We start from the raw sequence: 19,479 nt of genomic DNA on the forward strand, positions 1-19,479 counted from the left end.
AATTAAACATCAGCTGAAGAAGAAACACACACACACACACACACACACACACACACACACACACACACACACACACACATTTCACACACATAATCCACTGCAAAACATTAAAGGAGGATTGTCAATAGATTGTGATACCAGCTGATACTTCCTCAGTGCATCAACATGTGAGTGAATCTCATTATGCTTTGTTGCACAGTGCAGCTCCTGTGCACTGCAGTGGATTTGATGGTGAAATGTGATTCCATACTGCCATCTTGTGGTGACACAGAGCAGCACGTGTTGACGCCGTGCCGGCTGTGAACATGTTACAGTATTACAAGGTTAAATGGTTTACTGATTTAAATTAGCAGTGTGACCGTTTACAGAATTAGCCAGCTATGGACATGTCACACCTTCTTACTCTGTTATACTAAAAGCAGTCATGCAGAGCTTTTAAAATGTGACAGGCTTGATGTGCAGAGACACAAATGAAACAAGTGGACAGTATGGCAGGCCTCAGGACAAAACACAAAGGTGTTATTATGGATGGCTATATAGAACTCTTTCCAGAATCCATTATCCACATCCACAAACACACACACACTTGCACCAAAATCAATTCTTTGCGTGCTTTGGAAAGGTCTCATCAATTCTGTGACAATAATCTCAATGACTTTAGACATTTGTCTGCTAGGCTAGATTGTAATTACCTACAGCCTCTACCTCCTGCTACTGTCCATTTGATTACACCACTATTGATATTCCATGGACTGTGAGGAAAAATGATTGCACACATTATTTCACGTTCCAGTGCGACTTTCCCAGTGTGACAAATTGGCCTCACTCACACTGATATACTCCTGATCTGTTTTGATGCTGAGATAACTTTCCCCTCCATGCTCCTTCAAACCAGATTCAGACTTAATGTCCAGCAGGGAGAGTAACAGGCTCTGCAATATGACTCATCTTATCAGTTTACTGATGTAACTAATATTTGCCATCCAGCCATAGATTCAGCCATGATACACATACACTATGACTGTAAGAAAAAATGTCTGGGTTACTGTGAATCCCTTTGCAGCCATGGCCTTCAGTCAGTCACTCTCTCAGACTCTTGTATATAAGTGTAAGAATGTAAGCTTTTAAGATATCTATTTTATACTTTTGACAATGGTTTGACACTGAAGTTGAGAAAAATGACATTTTGAATGCTGCAGTTACAGTATTTCATGATTTCTTCGGCTCAGATAAGTTTCCTTTTGCGAAACTCTCGCTGAATTCTACCTTTTTAAAACACAAAATTACACAATGAAGGGTATTGTTGATCCAGAGAGGCAAATGCACTCACACTATACATATGCACTGCATTACTTATAATGTTGACATTTGTTTAGTTTATGTCTTCACATATTTAAATATATGTGTGTAACAACTATTTGCTGTTGTTTAATCCTATGTTACTGTGGCACTTAATGGAATAAGGAAGTCCTTATTTATGTATTTATTATATAATGTATTTATTATCAGTGTTGGGAAGGTTTATTTTGAAATATAATAGGTTACAGATTACTAATTACCCTGTTAGAAATTTAAGAAGTAATGCAACTGTTTTAATTACTTCATCAGAGTAATATACTTCATTGCATTTAATTACTTTTCAGTACCATTAATTCGTCTGTAGATGCACTGTAGAAATTGTACAACCTAATAACTTGTACAAGTTAATATTTTCTGAAAACACAATGCTGAATTAAGTTAGTAAGTGATCTTAGGTCTCACACCTGTATCTACATCTACAATCTATATCTATGAAGGTTATCTGCAGATATGCCAAAAGAAGGTTGAAAGATGCAAAGCAACACAGTGAATGTTATATTGTACATGAAAGCTTTTTACAGAAAATAATATATTTTGATGTAACCCCTTTGTAATCGCCACCATTTTGATTTGTAACACTAATTTAATTTATAATCCAGTTACATGTGACTAGCTACCCTCCAACACTGATAATTATATTCTGTAGGTAGAGATAGGAATGTTAAAACATACTGTATGCATTTGTTGTCCATGAAAGACTGAATTATTCATTTATATTTCCATAATGGATTGTTGTGGTGGCACGTACAGCACAGCCTAATGAATGCAGTGGACATAGCCTGTATATCAACACACTGCATTCATTATCAACACCGTATGTCAATCAGATCAAAAACACAAACATCTGCAAAATTTGTTTGTTTTTCACCATCTCAATAAGATGAAATGTAGTTCATATTCATACTAGTTGGTAATGAAGTCACTTAAAAATTCAGCTACTTTTTTTTCCCACTTGGAACCACCAGAGAGCAAAGTGGTCTAGTACATCTTTGAAGGAACGCATATTACACAACCACAATACATACTTGTGTGTGTGTGTGTGTGTGTGTGTGTGTGTGTGTGTGTGTGTGTGTTTGTGTGTGTACTTTATGATGATCTCTGATCATCTCCTCACTCCATATTCTGCTCACTCAGAGTTAATGGTGCTGCAGGGAATTAAAACTCACATTCTACTCCACTAACACTGGGACACTGCTGCCCGAACATCTGCAACACACTAACACACACATTTGCATGTCTGCAGGAAACTGCTCTAATCTGCTGTACCCCTAATTTAAATTTTGGACACCACATGTTCAAGTTGCTTTCTTGAATTATGTTATTATATTATTTTAAGAAACTAATGTTACATCCCCAATAAGTGAACGTGACACTTTAAACCTCTTTTTATTGCTATCATTCATATTCATACACCAAATAAACATGCATAGTGTTAATATTTATTTACAACAGGTTAAGCAAACTGATACCTATATTAACATGGTATTACAGTATATAAATACATATCACATGAAGATGTCCAAGGAACTGTGAGGTTGGTAGCCAACGTCACCTTGAGGCATTATTTTACACGTCTCACAACAAGAAAAGAAAGGGCAGTCCAATGCAGTAGCCATCTTCCCCTATTTTCTGTTGCCCAAAAAGTTGCTGAAAAGTTGCTTTAAATATGTCCTGGGAATGTTGCCCCTAATGTTCTGTTTTGTAACTTTCTTTCGGTAATGTTCGCACCTTCCTTGGGTATTCATAGCCATCCAAAATACTGTCCATTCAGAGCAAACCAGCCCTGATAATGTAGTTGTGACCGTGGAGCCATAGGACAATTGATACTGTCCAGACTTGTGTATGGATCAACTTTACCACCGGGTGGAAAAAATGTTCTATTTGCATCCACACTGACAGAAAGCTTTAGTGGTTTCTCTTGTGGTTCTTTGGCTCCATAATGGCATTCATTTCTTGAACTATTTACTGAGGAGTTAACTATCAAAATTACAACTGTGGTGCTATATTGTATAAAACCTGACAGTCTGTGTTTTATCACACTGACCTTTTCAATGGGTCACTGCTCACTGACATCCACTGAGCAGGCGCAGCTCAGTCAGTGGCAAATACACTGTCACTGATCACTCATCCTTTCAGAGAATTAAGTTCAAATAACTGAAAATAAGAACAGAAGTTTGAACATCCTGCACTGACCCCAAATCAAAGGGGAATCACTAGCAATCAAAATGTTTAATTTAATCCTTTCAATAGCCTCAGCTGAGCGGTATAAGATGATTCTTCTCCATCATGTTAAACCAAAACAAAATCAAACAAAACTGAAGAAACAAAAGCACTTGATAATCATGCAGGAAGAACAGAAACTAAAGTAAATCCTACTTTTCTATAATTGGCAGGCAAAGAGAGCAGTCAAAAAGTTTGATAGTTGATGGCATATTTAAAAATAGATAAAAACATGAGAAGCAGTGCAGTAAAATATGAACATAAACAGTTTAAAAGGCAATGAAGCACAAATAGATATTAACGTTTTAGCCTTGCATTATGTTCAATACACATTGAAAGGTAGTTTCTTTAAAATGGAACTTCTGTGAATTGCATTATGGCTAAAGGGACTGTTAAATCCAGCTTCCATTTAAATTGAGTGAAAGTATGTCACAGCAATATTCAATACAGCAATAAACATGCATCTCTTTGTTCAACTGAATCCTGTTCTCCATCTGAAATATGAATTGTCATGTTCATCTGCTTATTGACTGCATGCTATTTCAGAGTTCTCCTATGACTAACGATATGATATTAACATTTGAAAATGCAATTAGAATATCCAACTAGAAGAACTGAGGGCAAACCAAGAGGATGGGTGAAATCAATAGGAATCAGTGGTTCTTTGGTTCACGTTACTGGTAGCAAACATACTGAATCACCTGAACTTGAACACTTGACACTCACAAAGCAGAAAATGACAATAGCTTAAAAAACTGAGAAAGGGAGTGATATCTCAACTGGAGCACATCCAGGCATTTTACCGTTTGTTGACATCCTGTTGAAATAGTTTGGCTATTTCATTTATATTCATTCTTTCTACAATATCTAACACATCTAATTCTGCCTACTACTTTGTGTTACAAAAGGACAGTGAGAAACACTACCTGCAGCCCATAAAGAAAGAAGTACTACATATTCTCTATTTCACTATATAATGGTAGCCTACATGACTGCTCAGGTGTTGCTCTGCTATATCTTCACATCTATTGTACCTACCCAGTTTGTATGGAACCACAAAGTGTTCAGTAATACTTTTTATTTCATAATGTTATTCTTTAATGACAGTGTTGTATTCACCAATCACCACCCCCTCACAGGTCAGCCAGTCAGATGCACCCCACTTAACCTAGCCAACTCGCCACCTGCCAGAGCTATTCTGCCCGCTAGCTAGCTAGCTCCACTTTGTGAGAGGAACTGACGAGAAAGACTTTGTTTACTTCTAACAAAAGTCTGTGTCTCTCTCTTAGGGACATATTTAAAATCACAAACCTGCTGTGGCACCTTCCACTTAGCCAATTAGCTGCTGTTGCTAATACTGGCGCTTCATAATCCCAAGTACATAATCCAAGCTCACAATTTGTAGTGTTAGCTGGCTATCTTAATGTAGCCTTGTTGAACTAAATAGAGAGAAAGAAAGTTAGTTATTAGTTATTACACTGAAAATGTAGCATTTTGAATTAATTATTATTTTAGCACTTCTGGTTCCCTCATCCCGAAGTCTATGAGTTTTTGAATGGGATTTTGGTTAGATGGCTGAAATAAGGTTTGTGGTTAATGCAAACTCAGTACATTTTCATGTGTTCTTTTTTGACATCAAATATGTAAGTGAATATCTCATGACTGATATCTTTAAACTTTTACATTTGTTAATTAAGGGTGGTTGCTAACAAGTAGCTAAATGAGACTACATAGGTTGTCATGGACATTAAATGTCATCATGCTGTACACGAAAACCGATCTACTCACCAGTCCACCTTTACAGGCTCATTGTGTTGCTACTCATGCTTTTGCAAACTATTACTAACAAAGTCTTTTGTAGAGAAGGTAAAAGTTAAATCAATCTACAGGTTAAAAGTTAAGTGGTAGTGATGTTTAAGTCACGTGACCGTGGTGTAGTTCGTTTATAGCCTAATATTTGGTTTTTACCTCTGAAATTGTATTTAGGCTTTAAAAATAATAGAAGTTTTGTTCATTTGTCAAGATTATTATGCTGAACAAAACATTTAAGTATCATAAACTTTGTCACAGAGCTTATTTTCTGCATTAATCCAAAAGCTGATATAATGTAATGCCCCTTTTTGTTCAGGAAACCAGGATGATGCTAACTAAGGCACTCTAAGATAAATAGCTCTATTTATTAACATGATCCATTATGTATTTATATCATGTTGAACACTGTGTAGTTCCATTAGTTAGGTGGGCAAGTTCCCTGCCTTAGGGAACAGCAGAGCAGATTTGTGTGATGACAAGTGCCATAAGACTGTTCATGGTGGCTAGATTTCCAGAGTATGACTGAGGGTATCAAAGGCCACTACATTTATAGTGTCAATGAAAAAAATAAATCCAGGCAAAGAGAGACAGTATTTCTCTCTGAATTAAAAATAACTCACAGAAGGACAGAGAAGAAAGGGAGATTTCAACAGTGAGGAGAAATGATCGTCCTTGGGAGACTGGTTTATGGTTATTAATACACTCTCTTGTTGAGTTATTTTTCAACCACCCTAGTTTCTCTTTTTCACACTTCTTCTGCAATCCGTTATTTTTCACTTTAAATGTTGTATCTGCAGGCAGAAATGGAAAATAAAGTTGTAAAGTATCAATGATCAATCTATCACAACAGGCATTTACCCTCGCTCGACAGTGCTAGCAAATTCTGTCAACCTTGAATTACACCTCCATGTTCTCTGTGTCAGACATTAACAACCTGCACAATGATACTATCTCAGGAAAGATGATTTCTCTTCTTGTAAGCAAAGGTCTTTTTCATCTCAAGGTGTATCAGAGTTGACCAAATCTTGCCAGTCAATGCCAGGTATGCCCACTCTTTGTAATGAAGCCAGATATATAAAATCTGAAGCAATGACTTATACATGTTATTATAAAAAATGGAGCTGTAGTCATGAGCATTATTTCTTCCCAAAAACAATCCCATAATAGTATGCTACTTTGCTCATGAATCCAAATGTAGAAATTAAACACACTCATCTCAGAACACATCTAAATAACAAATACAGTAAAGTACACTTCTTGTCTACATACACTCTCTGTCTCACACTCTCTGGGACACATTGCACTAGAGCATATGCTAGAAGTACAGATAATATGTCCAGTAGAGCAGGTTAACCATGACAAAAGACAGGGGGAAGGTGACTCTGGAGTAGTTGTCTATGTGGTGGGGGTTCTCCACATGACAGCAGTTTATGGAGCGGAGCACTTTGCGAAGGGTGGCCAGGACAGTGAGGCACCAGTTGGTAGTCTCCGGAGGCGACGCCTCAGGCTTAGGCTCACTGCCCGTAGGGCTGGAGGGGCTGACAGTGAGTTCTGTGGAGGTAGGAGCTGGGGGAGGAGTTGCAGCAGGCTCCTTGCGTCTTTTGGCTCTGGAATGAGTGGAGATGGTGGTGACGATGCCATTCATCTCATCGTCAAAGTCGTGCATGTGGTGGCCATACTGCAGGGGAGTGAGGGCAATAGATCGAACAAGTTTTAAAGGGAAACAAAAACATGATGCTTCTAAATTTGAAAGCTTGACAAACCTCTTCAACTTACCTCAACGTACTCATGATGACATGCTGCTGATGATGACAGTGATGTTCATGAGATGAAGATGACAACGACCACCATCATGAAGACAATGAGTGTGACCACAACAACAGCAATGACCTCAGCAATGAACAAGACAGTATAGTCAGGAGGCTCTCACCATGATCATGTGTGAGTCGGTGTATGTGAGCGTGCAGAAGTGGGCCACAGCGTACTCGATGAGCGCTCCAAAGATAAAGCTGAAGCAAATTCCCAAGTAAACATCGATGGCCTTGATGAAGCAGTTGGCATTGGGCAGTGATGTGCGGGCCCCCATCATCAGAGTGGTCATGGTCAGCACTGTGGTTACTCCTGGCATAGAATACACACAGATCCACTGGTGAACTATACTTGTATAACCAACTGAACCTGTGGACAACTCCCCCAAATCTTTGTAAGAGAAGGCTTAAGAACTCCAGTTGAACTGTTGGTGAGCAGTCACTGTTGACTTAAATGCACTGTATGTAACTTCTGTCACTTGGGGTCTCTCACTAAAAACAAAAACAAAAGACGGTGTTGGGTGTTGTTGTTAAATAGCGTGTAATCATGGGAGTTGTCTTTACCGCAATTGCCCTAAGCTTTTTCTGGTTTTGTCAGTTGTTCAGGAAGTTTTAACTAGGAGCTGAATTATCCACAGAGGTCTCATTCTCTCCAAATCAAACAGACCTGGTGATTATAACTGGTAAAAACACTGAAAGCAGCTTCACATTAAAAGTCAGTGTTTCACTGATGCTATAAGGTAGACATGAGATGTCAGGGAAGGTTTGGGAGTTGAGACTGCAGCTAACTTTTGTTTCGATTTTTTCTCTAATAACTTATGAACTAGATGTTCAGGAGGTTTTCACTGGCAGCCAAATTATCTGCAGAGGAGTCCTCCTCTCCATAACAAATGGACCAGAGGATTAAAACCGGTATAAACATCGAATAAAGCAGTTTCACTTAAAAAAATCAGTGATTCACTGAAGCTTTTCAGGAGACACAGGATGTCTCAGAGGGGCTGGGGGCTGAGACTGCTTACCTTTGTCTGTTTGACAACTTATTAACCAGACGTTCAGGAGGTTTTTACTGGCAGTCAAATTATCCACAGAGGAGTCCTCCTCTCCATAACAAACAGACCAGGGGATTAAAATTGGTAGAAAACAGTGAATAACGGGGTTTCACATTAAAAATCAGTGATTCGCAGAGGCAGACACATAGACATCTCATTTGTCTGGCTTTTTCCGCTCGTAACTAAAGATCCAGACGTCCGATGACTAAAATTATTCATCTGGTTAAAATACATAGTTGAAAACTAGCAAGGTGTAAAAAAAAATGTGGTGCAAAACTGGATAAAAGTAAATTTTGAGCTTCTGGCAGGCAACCACAATGCAGACATATTCGCACAGAGGCACGCACAGGCGACCAAATGAAATGTACTGTTACCATGATTAAAATCACGTATTTCTCTATTTTTGAGAATTGCTGGAAACATTTGGGATAATGTAAGTACACAACTCAAAAAAATATGACATAACTTTAAGACATCATAGAATCCCATAAACTACATCCTCGTAGAGGTCCAGCAGATAACTGTTGTCATTCTTCTGCACCCACATCTGTGACTCTGTAGCTTATCACATGTCCTCAGAAAAAATTTTAGTACTTACATTTTTTTAGGAAATATGTCAATTTGCTTTCTTGCCAAGTGTTAGATAAGAAGACTGGACTGGAAGCAGCTCGACTGCCTTTCTCCAAAGTTAAAAACATGCCTACAGCTCTTGTTTGGTCAGCCTCATAGTGATGACTGTACTCCAGGATTAAATAAATGAGATGCTAAACACACATACACTCACAGTCAAGGTAAAAAAAAAAAAAAGTTGTGTAGTTGTTTGTTTTGAGAACTTATATCCAACAGTCCCCCCTGGAGGATTGGTAGATCTAATTCAACAGAACATCTATGTTTGGATGTTCCCACAAGATAACACTAGTGTCACAGACTCTCTCTTCAACCGTCAGCCCTCTCAAATGAAACCCAAACCAACATTTGTGTTCAGAGGAGAGCAAACACGTCTTTTATCTGTGTAATAGTAAACAAATAGTGATGACTGATGAAAAAGAGAATTAGGTTGGATTCTTTCTCTTACAACAATAGTAAACAGCATCTACAGAGAGACACAATACACTGATAAGGTTTGGTGCAATATAGCAGTACGTGACATTTCAGGGGGAAAAAAAAGTTGTTTTGCTCCATACCTATACAAATACGTGCTGGAACAGAGGACAGGGAAATCCAAAAGGAAACCCATGAGAGGACCACCAGCAGGCTTGAGGGGACGTAAGTCTCCAGTATGAAGTACAGAATGCTCCTCTTCAGCTCAAAGTGGAAGACCAGCTTGGGGTAATGGCCTTAGAGAAGAAGGACAAAGTCAGTCAATGTACTTATAATAGATAACAGAAAACATGTGGTGTGCTTGAGAAATCCCACATAGGGGCAGTCTAACATTTAACAATATTACACTGCTGTTTAAACATTAGTCTAGTCCTGGGAATAACACTACGGAGTGGTTTCTCAATGTTTCTCAATCTTATCGTTACCAGTTTCATAGATGGCCTCTGAGACCGAGGTGTAGTGGTCCTCTACTGTGTACTGAGCCAGCTGTAGAGTGTCTAAACCACTGACAGACTCATTTCCTCTGGTCCAGTAGAACATAACATCATTAATGTTGTAACCCCCTGTAAGAACAGAAAGAGAGGAAAAGAATTGTCTTAGTGAGATCACAGAAAATAATATAGAGTTGTATTAATCAATATTTTTTATATTAACAATTGCTCATGCAAGTGTGTGTAATATGAAATTTATTAGTTTTAGTAAAAAACCCTCAGACAGTCATCACCAATTTTTTGTTCCTTTCGTCTCTACACAGTTCCTTTCAACTCACTGTTTTGATTTTAGAGCAACTTTATTGTTTTGGTTCTGAGTTACGGTCCAACCTTATTTCTGACTGTAGCAGGCAGCTGTTTTCAACAAAATGTGGTTGCATGCCTCCGCCAACCAGTCCAGTTGTGCTTAATTAGCATGTGAATTCTTGAGGTGTGGCCAAAAATGTGTTTTGTGAGGCCAGAATGACCTTCTTTGACCCTCAAATTCTAATCAGCTCATTCTTGAGTCCAAGTTAATGTTTGTATCATATTTGGAAAAATTCCCTCAAGGCGTTCCTGAGATATCGCTTTAATGATAATGGGTCAGACGAATTGACAACATAAACATAACAAAATTATAAACCCACTGTATGAACCTACCAAGCACCTAACAGAATGTGGACAAAGATAGCAACTGGTGATCAAAGTGGAGCTGTTGGAAGCTAAAGAGCCATATATATATATATATATATATATATATATATCCCATAGGATAAAACCAGGCCAGCTATAAATTACATTTAGGCTGCTGAAAACTGAACTCCAGATGAATGCTAATGTGTATATAGACAACTGTTTGTGAACATGTTCACCATAATACTTCATAAGATGATAATATGTTAACATTATACAGTAGATAAAACTCACAGCTCATTATATTTTACACATGGGAACAGTTTGTGGTTCAGTGCGTTGTGCAACAGCAGCTTGACAGATGAACTGTGATATCAGTTACCCTTAAATGGCCAACACACAGTGCAGATGGAAATATGACCAGCACATTACAAATTAACTAGAGAATTTCTATAATTTATAACGATGATGATGATATTGAAATCATTTTTCATCATTTTTTTTTAAAGTAAACCCCAAAGTAACAATGGTGGGAACTACTGGGAATGTTAATTGCTAAAGCTATGCTAAAGTCTGATCCTCTCACCGTTGAGTTGTTTGGGATTGCAGCCCGTGGTGGGTGGTAAATTCCCTCTAATGCTAAACATCAACACAAGAGAGATATCTTGCAAGAACCAAAGAGAATGTGAAAAGACCTTTGAAAAGCTAGTGTAAGACATCATGTTTCCCTAGAGAAGCAAATGGGTAAGGTCTACACAGTGCAACACTCAAAAATATATGCTGCTAAAACAACACATGAATTTGGCATAGTATGTAAGTGCAACAATCTGACTTTAAAATATGTTAATGTTTCATGCACGTAGTTACAGTCACAGTGGAAACAGGAGATTCTCCCATTATTCACTGTAACACAGTCTGACACAGAGAGATCCAACAGGAATTGCTAATGGAAATGCATTTGTGTTGTTCATTCAATTCTTCAAAGGGGGTAGCAAAAAAGAAAAAAGTCTTGATGAAGAGCTTAACTCTTGCCTCATACCATAACAGACTAATCATGCATATTGCACTGGGCCCTAGAGAGCTGAGATAACCCAAATAAAACTCAGAAAAAGAAGACATGCAAAATTAACATGGTCAAAGATACCACAGCTGAGTGTGGTAGTGCTTTGGATATAGAACAGTATAACCACAATAGTGTCAAAATATAATAACAGGTGTGGTTCTAATGATAAAATTATAAAGGACAAAAACATGTGATTAAGAAGGTGAAACCTCCTTGGTGTATTTTCCTAAGTTATCTGCAGAGGGAGCAAGAGAATAGGAAAAGTAAGAAGAAGTACTGTTGGCTGAAGCTGGAATACACCTCTGTAATCTGTTGTACACAAGATGCAAGTTAATTTTCCATCACTCTCCCAATTTAAACACACATGGAGCCATGTGTTATTGACCAGTATGAGACATGGTGCTAGGAGACAAGTCCCCTGATGAGGGGCAATGGTGACTGTGTTGCTGAAAGGTCCTGTAAATCCACTGTTTTCTCTCTCTTAGTAGAAGAACTCATTATTTTCCTGACCTAAAGTCCTGACATTACTGTACAAATTAAGAGACACAGATTGGTAATGACGTGCAGTGCAATAGCATGGAAAGAGTTGCATGGGGGTACATTCAATCTTCCAGTGCCCTGTGGCCTCTTGACAACAAGTAGCCACTTTCACATTCAAAGAATTTGAATTGGGCCACCAAAAGTTAAATTAAAGCAAAGATCACAAAAGACTGTGACTATCCTCTCACCCTTTCTGCTGTCAGCGCACTCTAAATGCCCCGCACCCTCCCACAACGACACTCTCTTTAAACCTTCCTCCTGTGCAGAGGATCCACTTCTGGCACAGCATTAAAAGAAATAAATCCTTGCATATACATCTTCATAAAGAGACACAGCAAGACGGAGATAGAGATTGAAGGAGAGGAGGAAAGCAGAGAGAGACAGAGAAAACAGGAGAGAAAGAGCAGCAGGATCAGAGAGAGAGACTGTGAGAGAGGCTGGAAAAAGCAAGAGAAAGATGAAGATATTTTGCCTGGAATGATTGAAGCAGCGGAGGAAGGATCCATCATCCTCTCAGTTACCTAACTTTAACCTCCAGATGTCTTTTTGTCTGCTAAGTGGGACTGGAGCTGCCGTTATGTGTTTTATTTAGCACCGAGGTCCTGGTGGGCTTCTGGCAGGGATCAGACTTAGCTTAGCCTGACTGGCTGTCATTTAATAGCATGGAACGAAAGCGAGCTGGAAAGCAAAGATGGCAGTTGAGCGAGGGAGGCTGAGGGGGGGGGACTTTTGCTTCCTTCCATCCCTAGTGCAGCCAAAAAAATCCATGCTGTCATTTAATCTAATCTTGCTAATAATTTGTGTTAATTATAAACACACTGCCCCTGCATTTCCCCTTGAAAACACTGAACATATGTCCGAATTAGGCAAACCTCCTCTTATTTCAAGAAAATATCAAGAAATCAACTTAATTTTATCAAAAAAAATGATTTCTGAGGCCTCCTGGTAGAGGTGTGAATTCCTATAGTAATATGAGTTTAAAGTATTTGTAAGATTAGGTGGGCTTGGGATCAAGGGCTGACTGTAAAACATGGTGCCAAATGGCTTTTGGGAAAAAGGCTGTTATGAGAAGCATATTTGCATCATTCAAGGACTGACAGTATAATTTATCATTTCAGGAAATATACTTGATTTTTGGCTGAAAGTTAGAGGAGATCAATATCAATCAGATGTCTATGGATTAAGGTGCCGCATGAAACTTTGGTGTAAACAAACAAAAGTTAAGTGAACATACTATTGGTTCCAATACACTCTGTGTATCTGTGATGTCTAACAAAAAAGTGTTGAGTGCACTTAATTTCTCATCAAACTTTTGCAAAGGCATTTTTAAATATAATAATAAGTCTTTACATTCATGTTTTTTTCTGGCAGTTTTTGTGTTTTTGAGTGTTTCTGCCACCAAGTGTCATCTGTGTGCATGTGCATCCTCATGCTTTGTATGGTAGTTAAGCTTAGCAAAATGACTGGAAGCTTGGGAAACAGGTTGCCTGGCTCTGTCCAGTTCAAAAATATGCCTACCAGCATCTCCAAAGATCAGAAATGTTGTATTGTGTTTGTTTAATGCATTGAAAAATCAAAATGTAATGACAAGTTGTGATTTAAAGACATTTTAAAGGGGCTATTTGTATGTTTACTTTGCCACTGAACGTGGTGTCTTTCTAGGAGCGGGTGGTGGTGATTGTCGCTTGAGAAGATCTTCAACGTTTATAATGTGATAATACACCCTCTGAGCAGTGCTATGTCTTCAGGGTAGATTGGAGGCTACAGTGAGTCGCTATCAGAAAGTGATGAGAAAGGCCAGAGTGAACTGGAGACAGCTGTGGGTGAGTACAGGAATGAAGTTTGATGCTGAACTCACAACGTTTCTTCTAGACTAGTAAGTAAACAGCTGTTAATGCTAATGTTATCTATGTAGCAATAGCAAAACTTACAAATAGCTCCTTTAAAGAAAAAAATGTTAAGGTATAGACGAAACAAACAAGGTACAATGTGTTCAGTTAGTGAGATTTGAGGTGTTAGTAGGTGGATTTCTCAGTTTTGGAGAAAGCCTGGCTAGACATGTACACCATGCCTTCTTTATGCAAGGCTAAATAATGGCCTCCTGCCTCCAGCTTCATACTCAACAGACACACGTAAGAGTGGGACTGATCTTCTCACTCATCTAACACTGTGAAAGAAAGTTACTAAGCATATTTACCAAATTATTCATTCAAGTTAACAGGGGGTACACTGTACGAGTACTTTATGACCATAACCTTGAAACATGTCTTCATCCTTTAAATTCAACAAATTACTATATGAGGACTTGTTTTTTGTCCACATAAGGCAGACAAGTCCCCATAATGTGACTGTGTAAACAGATTAAGGTCCCCACAACATGAGGAATACCTGAACCACACATAACCACACGCACACACACACCCACACACACAGACCCCAGCAGTTTAGAAGATGAGAGACAGTGATCTGTTTGATCCTTTGGTTTGATCAAGATTCATTTGAAATCACCCACCAACACCCAGCAACCCTGCCACAGCCTTAAGCTGGAGACGTCTGATTCTCTTTATTAAGTAAGAAGTGTCCTTACAGCTCTCCAGTTGTAACGTGCAGGTCTGCTTGTCCATGGGATACTTGGTCAGATCCATGTTGCAGGCCACAGTGGTGGTAATCCTAACAAGCAGAGATGATGTTGTTATTAAAAGGGGATTCCATGAAACAGGATACCTGCACTAGATGTTATTTTTGCATCAGTGGTTGCAAATCATACCATTCAAACAAATAAAAGAGGAGATTTGTGAATCATTTTCCAGCTCTCTGGCTGCAGCTGTGCTGTTCTAAGGAATCAGCTGGATTAGGTTTTGGTTTATATGAATGTGTGTATATAGTGTATTAGGCATGAATTGAGCCCTCTATGGCACATGGAGATCTCTTTACATTGCTGTCATGTTGTAAATCTGAGCCATTATGTATAACCCCCCCCCCCATTATAGTTACAAATCTGCCATTAGAACAGGAAGACTCTCTCCCATGTGACCACTTTTCCCTTTCATTGTGTAACCAGACCATGTAAAACTATGTACTGTATGCATGAAAAGAAGTTCAGCACCACTGAGCTAAAGGACTGAGTGAGTCAAGTCAAATCACCATGGACAGCTATTATACAATACATATTTGAGATGAGGTTAAAGCATGTGGCAGACAAACAGTAGGACATGTAAATCCCATCATCACAGGCTTAAAGGAGCTGAACAAATTCATTTGCTGCATCATTTATAACTTTTCTATCTACAGTATAACCTTTCAGCTTGGCCCAACATCTAATCAACTATGTTTCAAACACTTGATAGCTTGTTAAGCCCTTGCACAGAGTGCAATCTGTTGGAGAAGTCTCTATGTTGGGGGGGTGGCTTTGATAGACTACAACTCTTTGTATCGACAGGTCACATCCTACTGTATTCATACAATCCAATATCCAAGTAATAGAATTGACACAACTCCCCTGCTTTGCAATCACATTATCTTGAATTCAACCCACGCTTCCTCCCTTTCTTCTTCATTCCCTGGCCTACTTTTCATTGTCTGGTGGAGCAGAAAAAAACAAACAAACTCAACAACCAATAAACAAACAATCTTGTTCGTTATCCTACCTCAGCGCGTAAAGAACGGTCCCGTTGGGGAAGATGCGGATCAGTCTGTTCTCCACTGTGATGTCATGGAGGAAAGACTTCTTGGAGTCCACGATAAAGGTGTCAGGGACCCAGAGGAGCTCCACAAGCCGCCCATCAAGACTCAGGCTCTTGTTGCCTTCAAACACCAGGCGCTCATCTGTCCAGCGCTGGCGAAGGAATATGGTGGCGGTGTAGTCCTGCAGGATTGGTCCCAAAGGTCACAACAGGGCTAATAGACTACTTACAACTAACAACAACTAACAACAACAACAACTACTAACAAACACATCAATAATATGCTGACAGACAAGTGAGGTTTTTGCAAACAAAGCTTCTCTTTTCGCACTTGTATTTCATTAGTCAGCTTGGGGCTTTTCTTTGCATTGTTGGGTATTGATGGCGCCAGGTCCCTAAGCCCTTCTGTGCCTGAAGCAAAAGTAATCCTCAGCATTGCTTCAAGTCAGCAAGTCTGCTCTGGTTTTTAGGCTACTGAACATATTTTTTGACATCCACTCTGAAAAGTCCTGATGTTACATCACGTGTAGCTACATAATCACTTTCTGCCATTGTCTGGCAACAAGCTGTGAGTGTAATTTCCTCACCACACATGTTCAGCAGCACAGGATTTAACCCTCTCAGTCCCAGAGGACTGCCAGTGTTCTGTCCAAGGTTTATGTGAGGCTTACATGTGAACTGACTGGTGGATCTTGCTGTTAGTCAACACATCAATAGTCCAATTCCTTGTTAGCAAAATTTTAATCTCTGCTTTAATGTTGTCATGGAGATTCAATCTCAGAAACTTACATCCAAGGGGAATGAATGAAAAGTTCTTATAGTTTACTTTACAGTTATTTAGTAAAGGTTTTGAAGGTTTATGTTTCATTTTGTGTACTATTTTGAAGTTTTTAAATTAGAGGTGCAACATCAATAATGGGCTGTGACTGTGTGTAGTGCTTAAAGATTTGGCCCTTGTGTAGAGTATACACAAGGGCTATGTACTTTATTAGGTACACCTATACAATGCAATCCAGTACAACAGCCATTCTGTTCCAGCCTATGAGGAGTTCACTACTGGTGTTCACTATTGTGCTTCCGTCAGTGACTTGGTTTGACTTGAGGAAAGTTGAGTAAAAAGTGACTTTATGTGAAGGTTTCTTGTTGTGCTTGATCAGTTTTGGCTTGTGTTGTTTAATGATTATGATAAACCCTTATTTACTGTTAGTCGCAATAAAAAGCTCACACATTACACTGATAAACTGGATTACTGCTCTATAATGAGCGAGACACCTTCATGATTTGGTAACCCAGTAGATTACCAGCCAGTAATTACATAATAATAAGCCTATAAACTGTCTGCTACTATACTAATATGAAATTTAAAAAAAGTAAAAACTAAAAAGTAATTACCTGTTCATTTGTGCAGTACTAAAACAAAACTGCAAATAAAAAAGTTAAATAGAATAAAAATTAAACCTATAATTACCCCATAATTAGTCATTAACTTTAACCAGACTGAATGAAGTCTGTTTTCTATTCTTATGAAATTACTGTCATAACTACTGTTATATTTAGAGCTGTGAATCATCATCATAATGTAATAATTGCTTATATTAAATGACACAAAGTAACTCAAGACGACACTTCAGCATGTCAGTGTCAGAGAACTGATACAAGATTATTGAGATTTTTTTCGAGCTAATATTTTGCAATTTCATTTCAGCAGATTGAAAAAACTACTGTGTAATTAATATCTAATTACTGGCTTGTAATTTCTTTGATCACTCATAAATCTAATAAATGGATTTTTAAAGACAAACATTAACTCAAACTTTACATTTCAAACACGTTTGGTTATTCAGAAAAACAAAAATCCATTTCTGAAACTAATAAGAGTCTCAGATGCAGATGAATGGAACCAGTACAACACTTTTTTTGACCTGGGTCTGATAGTAAACACAGTGACCCCTAAAATGACAGTAGGGCTGTAGGTGTGTCTTACCATGTTGATCTCTGAGATGGTGTCAATGCTGGCGATATCCAGACTCATGCCCACTGTTACAGGACCATCTAGAAACAAAGAGGAAGCATTTTAACCTGCTGCATGGGGCATCTACTCTTTACACAGTGGATTATCTATCTCTATTTTGAGTGTGTTTCCATAAGTGTTCATGCAAACTGCACACATGACTGAGTTGTGTGACGTAACGGGACACAGTATATTGAGAAGGCATGGAGACATACTGTTGTATAATAAAGCACAGTGGTGTATAAAGAAAGGTTACTGGAGGATGGCATATTTAAAAATGCTAAAGACCCCACATTGCTGGCACGTCAACAGCTGCAGTCTGTCAAGTGTGAACCTCCTTGAGGGAATTAGTTCTCCCTGATTCACCATCAAAGAAGGGTAACTTTAACTTTGCCGCTCTGCTATGTTTCATCTTTCCAGTCTGATTCTCTCTCTCATCAATCTTCATTTCTCTGAGAGAGAGTAATGAGCTTGCTGTCAGAACGCAGACAGCCTGCATATCTCTGTGTTTGCCGACTGTAGTTGTGTGTAGGTACTGCACCCGAGTGCATTTACTGTATAAGCAGGTGTTTGCGTATTTTCTTATGTGCTACTTTCACAAAAAGTCTCACAATTTATAAACAAAACCCTTAAAGTTGAACATTTGACTGATACTTCTTCGGGAGTATAACTTTAGAGGAATAGTTCAACATTTTGGAATATATGCTTGTTTGCTTTGAGGGGGAGTTAGATGATCAATATGGCTTAGCGTAAAGACTGGAAAACAGAGGGGAAAATCCTCCTACCACCACCCCCCGAAAGCTCCCTAACACTTTGGCCTAACTCCCGGCAAGAAAGCAAATTACCCAAAATGTTGATTTATTCCTTTAAGGTCACTTGAGCTTTAGAAATAATGATCAAGTTTGAGTTGGGGTACATTCTGCTTCAAAATGCCTTGTCAGACTGCAATGAGCCAAGCTATTGGCTGTGCCTGAGGCTGTCTGGCATATGAATGGTATTGACAAGCAGTAAAATCCTGCACCTTGCACTGAAATGTTGGAAATAATTTTACTTATTCTGTATGTGTGATTAAAAGATGCCACAAAAAAGATGAAGGTGTTGCAAGGTTCAGTGAAGCATCTCTGGATGATTTCTGCTTTGTAAGGTCCATGGAGGTTCTCACAGTGCTATGTAATGATGCAGATACGTGTGTGTGTGTGTGTGTGTGTGTGTGTGTGTGTGTATGTGTGTGTGTTTGTGTTCACCAGTGCTTTTACCATCGGTTTGTGCCAAACCTGTGTTCCTAGGCAGGAGGACTAGTGATTCGCCTTGGTAAAGTTCAGAGTGTTATTACAGATCAAACAGCGAGTAAACAAACCATAATCACATTGTGACGGATTCCCGGAGCTTGGAACAATAGCAGTGATGAGGGATTTGCAGGGAATGATATAACACTGTTCCTCTGAAAGTGAACACTGAGATCGACTTGTTTCTTTATGGCATGCAAATCAGTCGGCTGGTGAAAAGTGAAAAATATTTGCAGCTCTCATCTTAGTTAAACTACTGACAACATTATATTTTTAGATTTAATAATGTCAAAATGTTGTATTAATAAAGTATGCACATATATTTATTTACAGGGCTCATATCAGTGTTGATGCTTGTTTTCTTCTAAACATATTTCCTTGTTATGATTTCATTACACCAAAAGTAATTACAGTCAAACCAATTTCAAAGATAAATCTTACTTG

General features: G+C 38.6%; 1 protein-coding gene across 1 annotated transcript in view; it reads right to left on the bottom strand.

Annotated features, from left to right (window-relative positions):
- Nucleotides 1-2,729: 2,729 nt before the first annotated feature.
- The window catches only part of LOC130181745 (gamma-aminobutyric acid receptor subunit pi), a 46,314-nt gene continuing 29,564 nt past the window's right edge, over nt 2,730-19,479 (bottom strand). Inside the window, exons 4-10 of the mRNA XM_056396144.1 lie at nt 17,723-17,790; nt 15,703-15,920; nt 14,643-14,725; nt 9,775-9,912; nt 9,433-9,585; nt 7,322-7,512; nt 2,730-7,069 (exon numbers count right to left, since the gene is read on the bottom strand). Of these exons, the coding sequence (XP_056252119.1) occupies nt 6,707-7,069; nt 7,322-7,512; nt 9,433-9,585; nt 9,775-9,912; nt 14,643-14,725; nt 15,703-15,920; nt 17,723-17,790 (1,214 nt within the window). The 3' untranslated portion in view covers nt 2,730-6,706. The remainder of the gene's footprint in view (nt 7,070-7,321; nt 7,513-9,432; nt 9,586-9,774; nt 9,913-14,642; nt 14,726-15,702; nt 15,921-17,722; nt 17,791-19,479) is intronic.

Source organism: Seriola aureovittata, chromosome 14, assembly GCF_021018895.1.
Source record: "Seriola aureovittata isolate HTS-2021-v1 ecotype China chromosome 14, ASM2101889v1, whole genome shotgun sequence".
NCBI lineage: Eukaryota > Metazoa > Chordata > Actinopteri > Carangiformes > Carangidae > Seriola > Seriola aureovittata.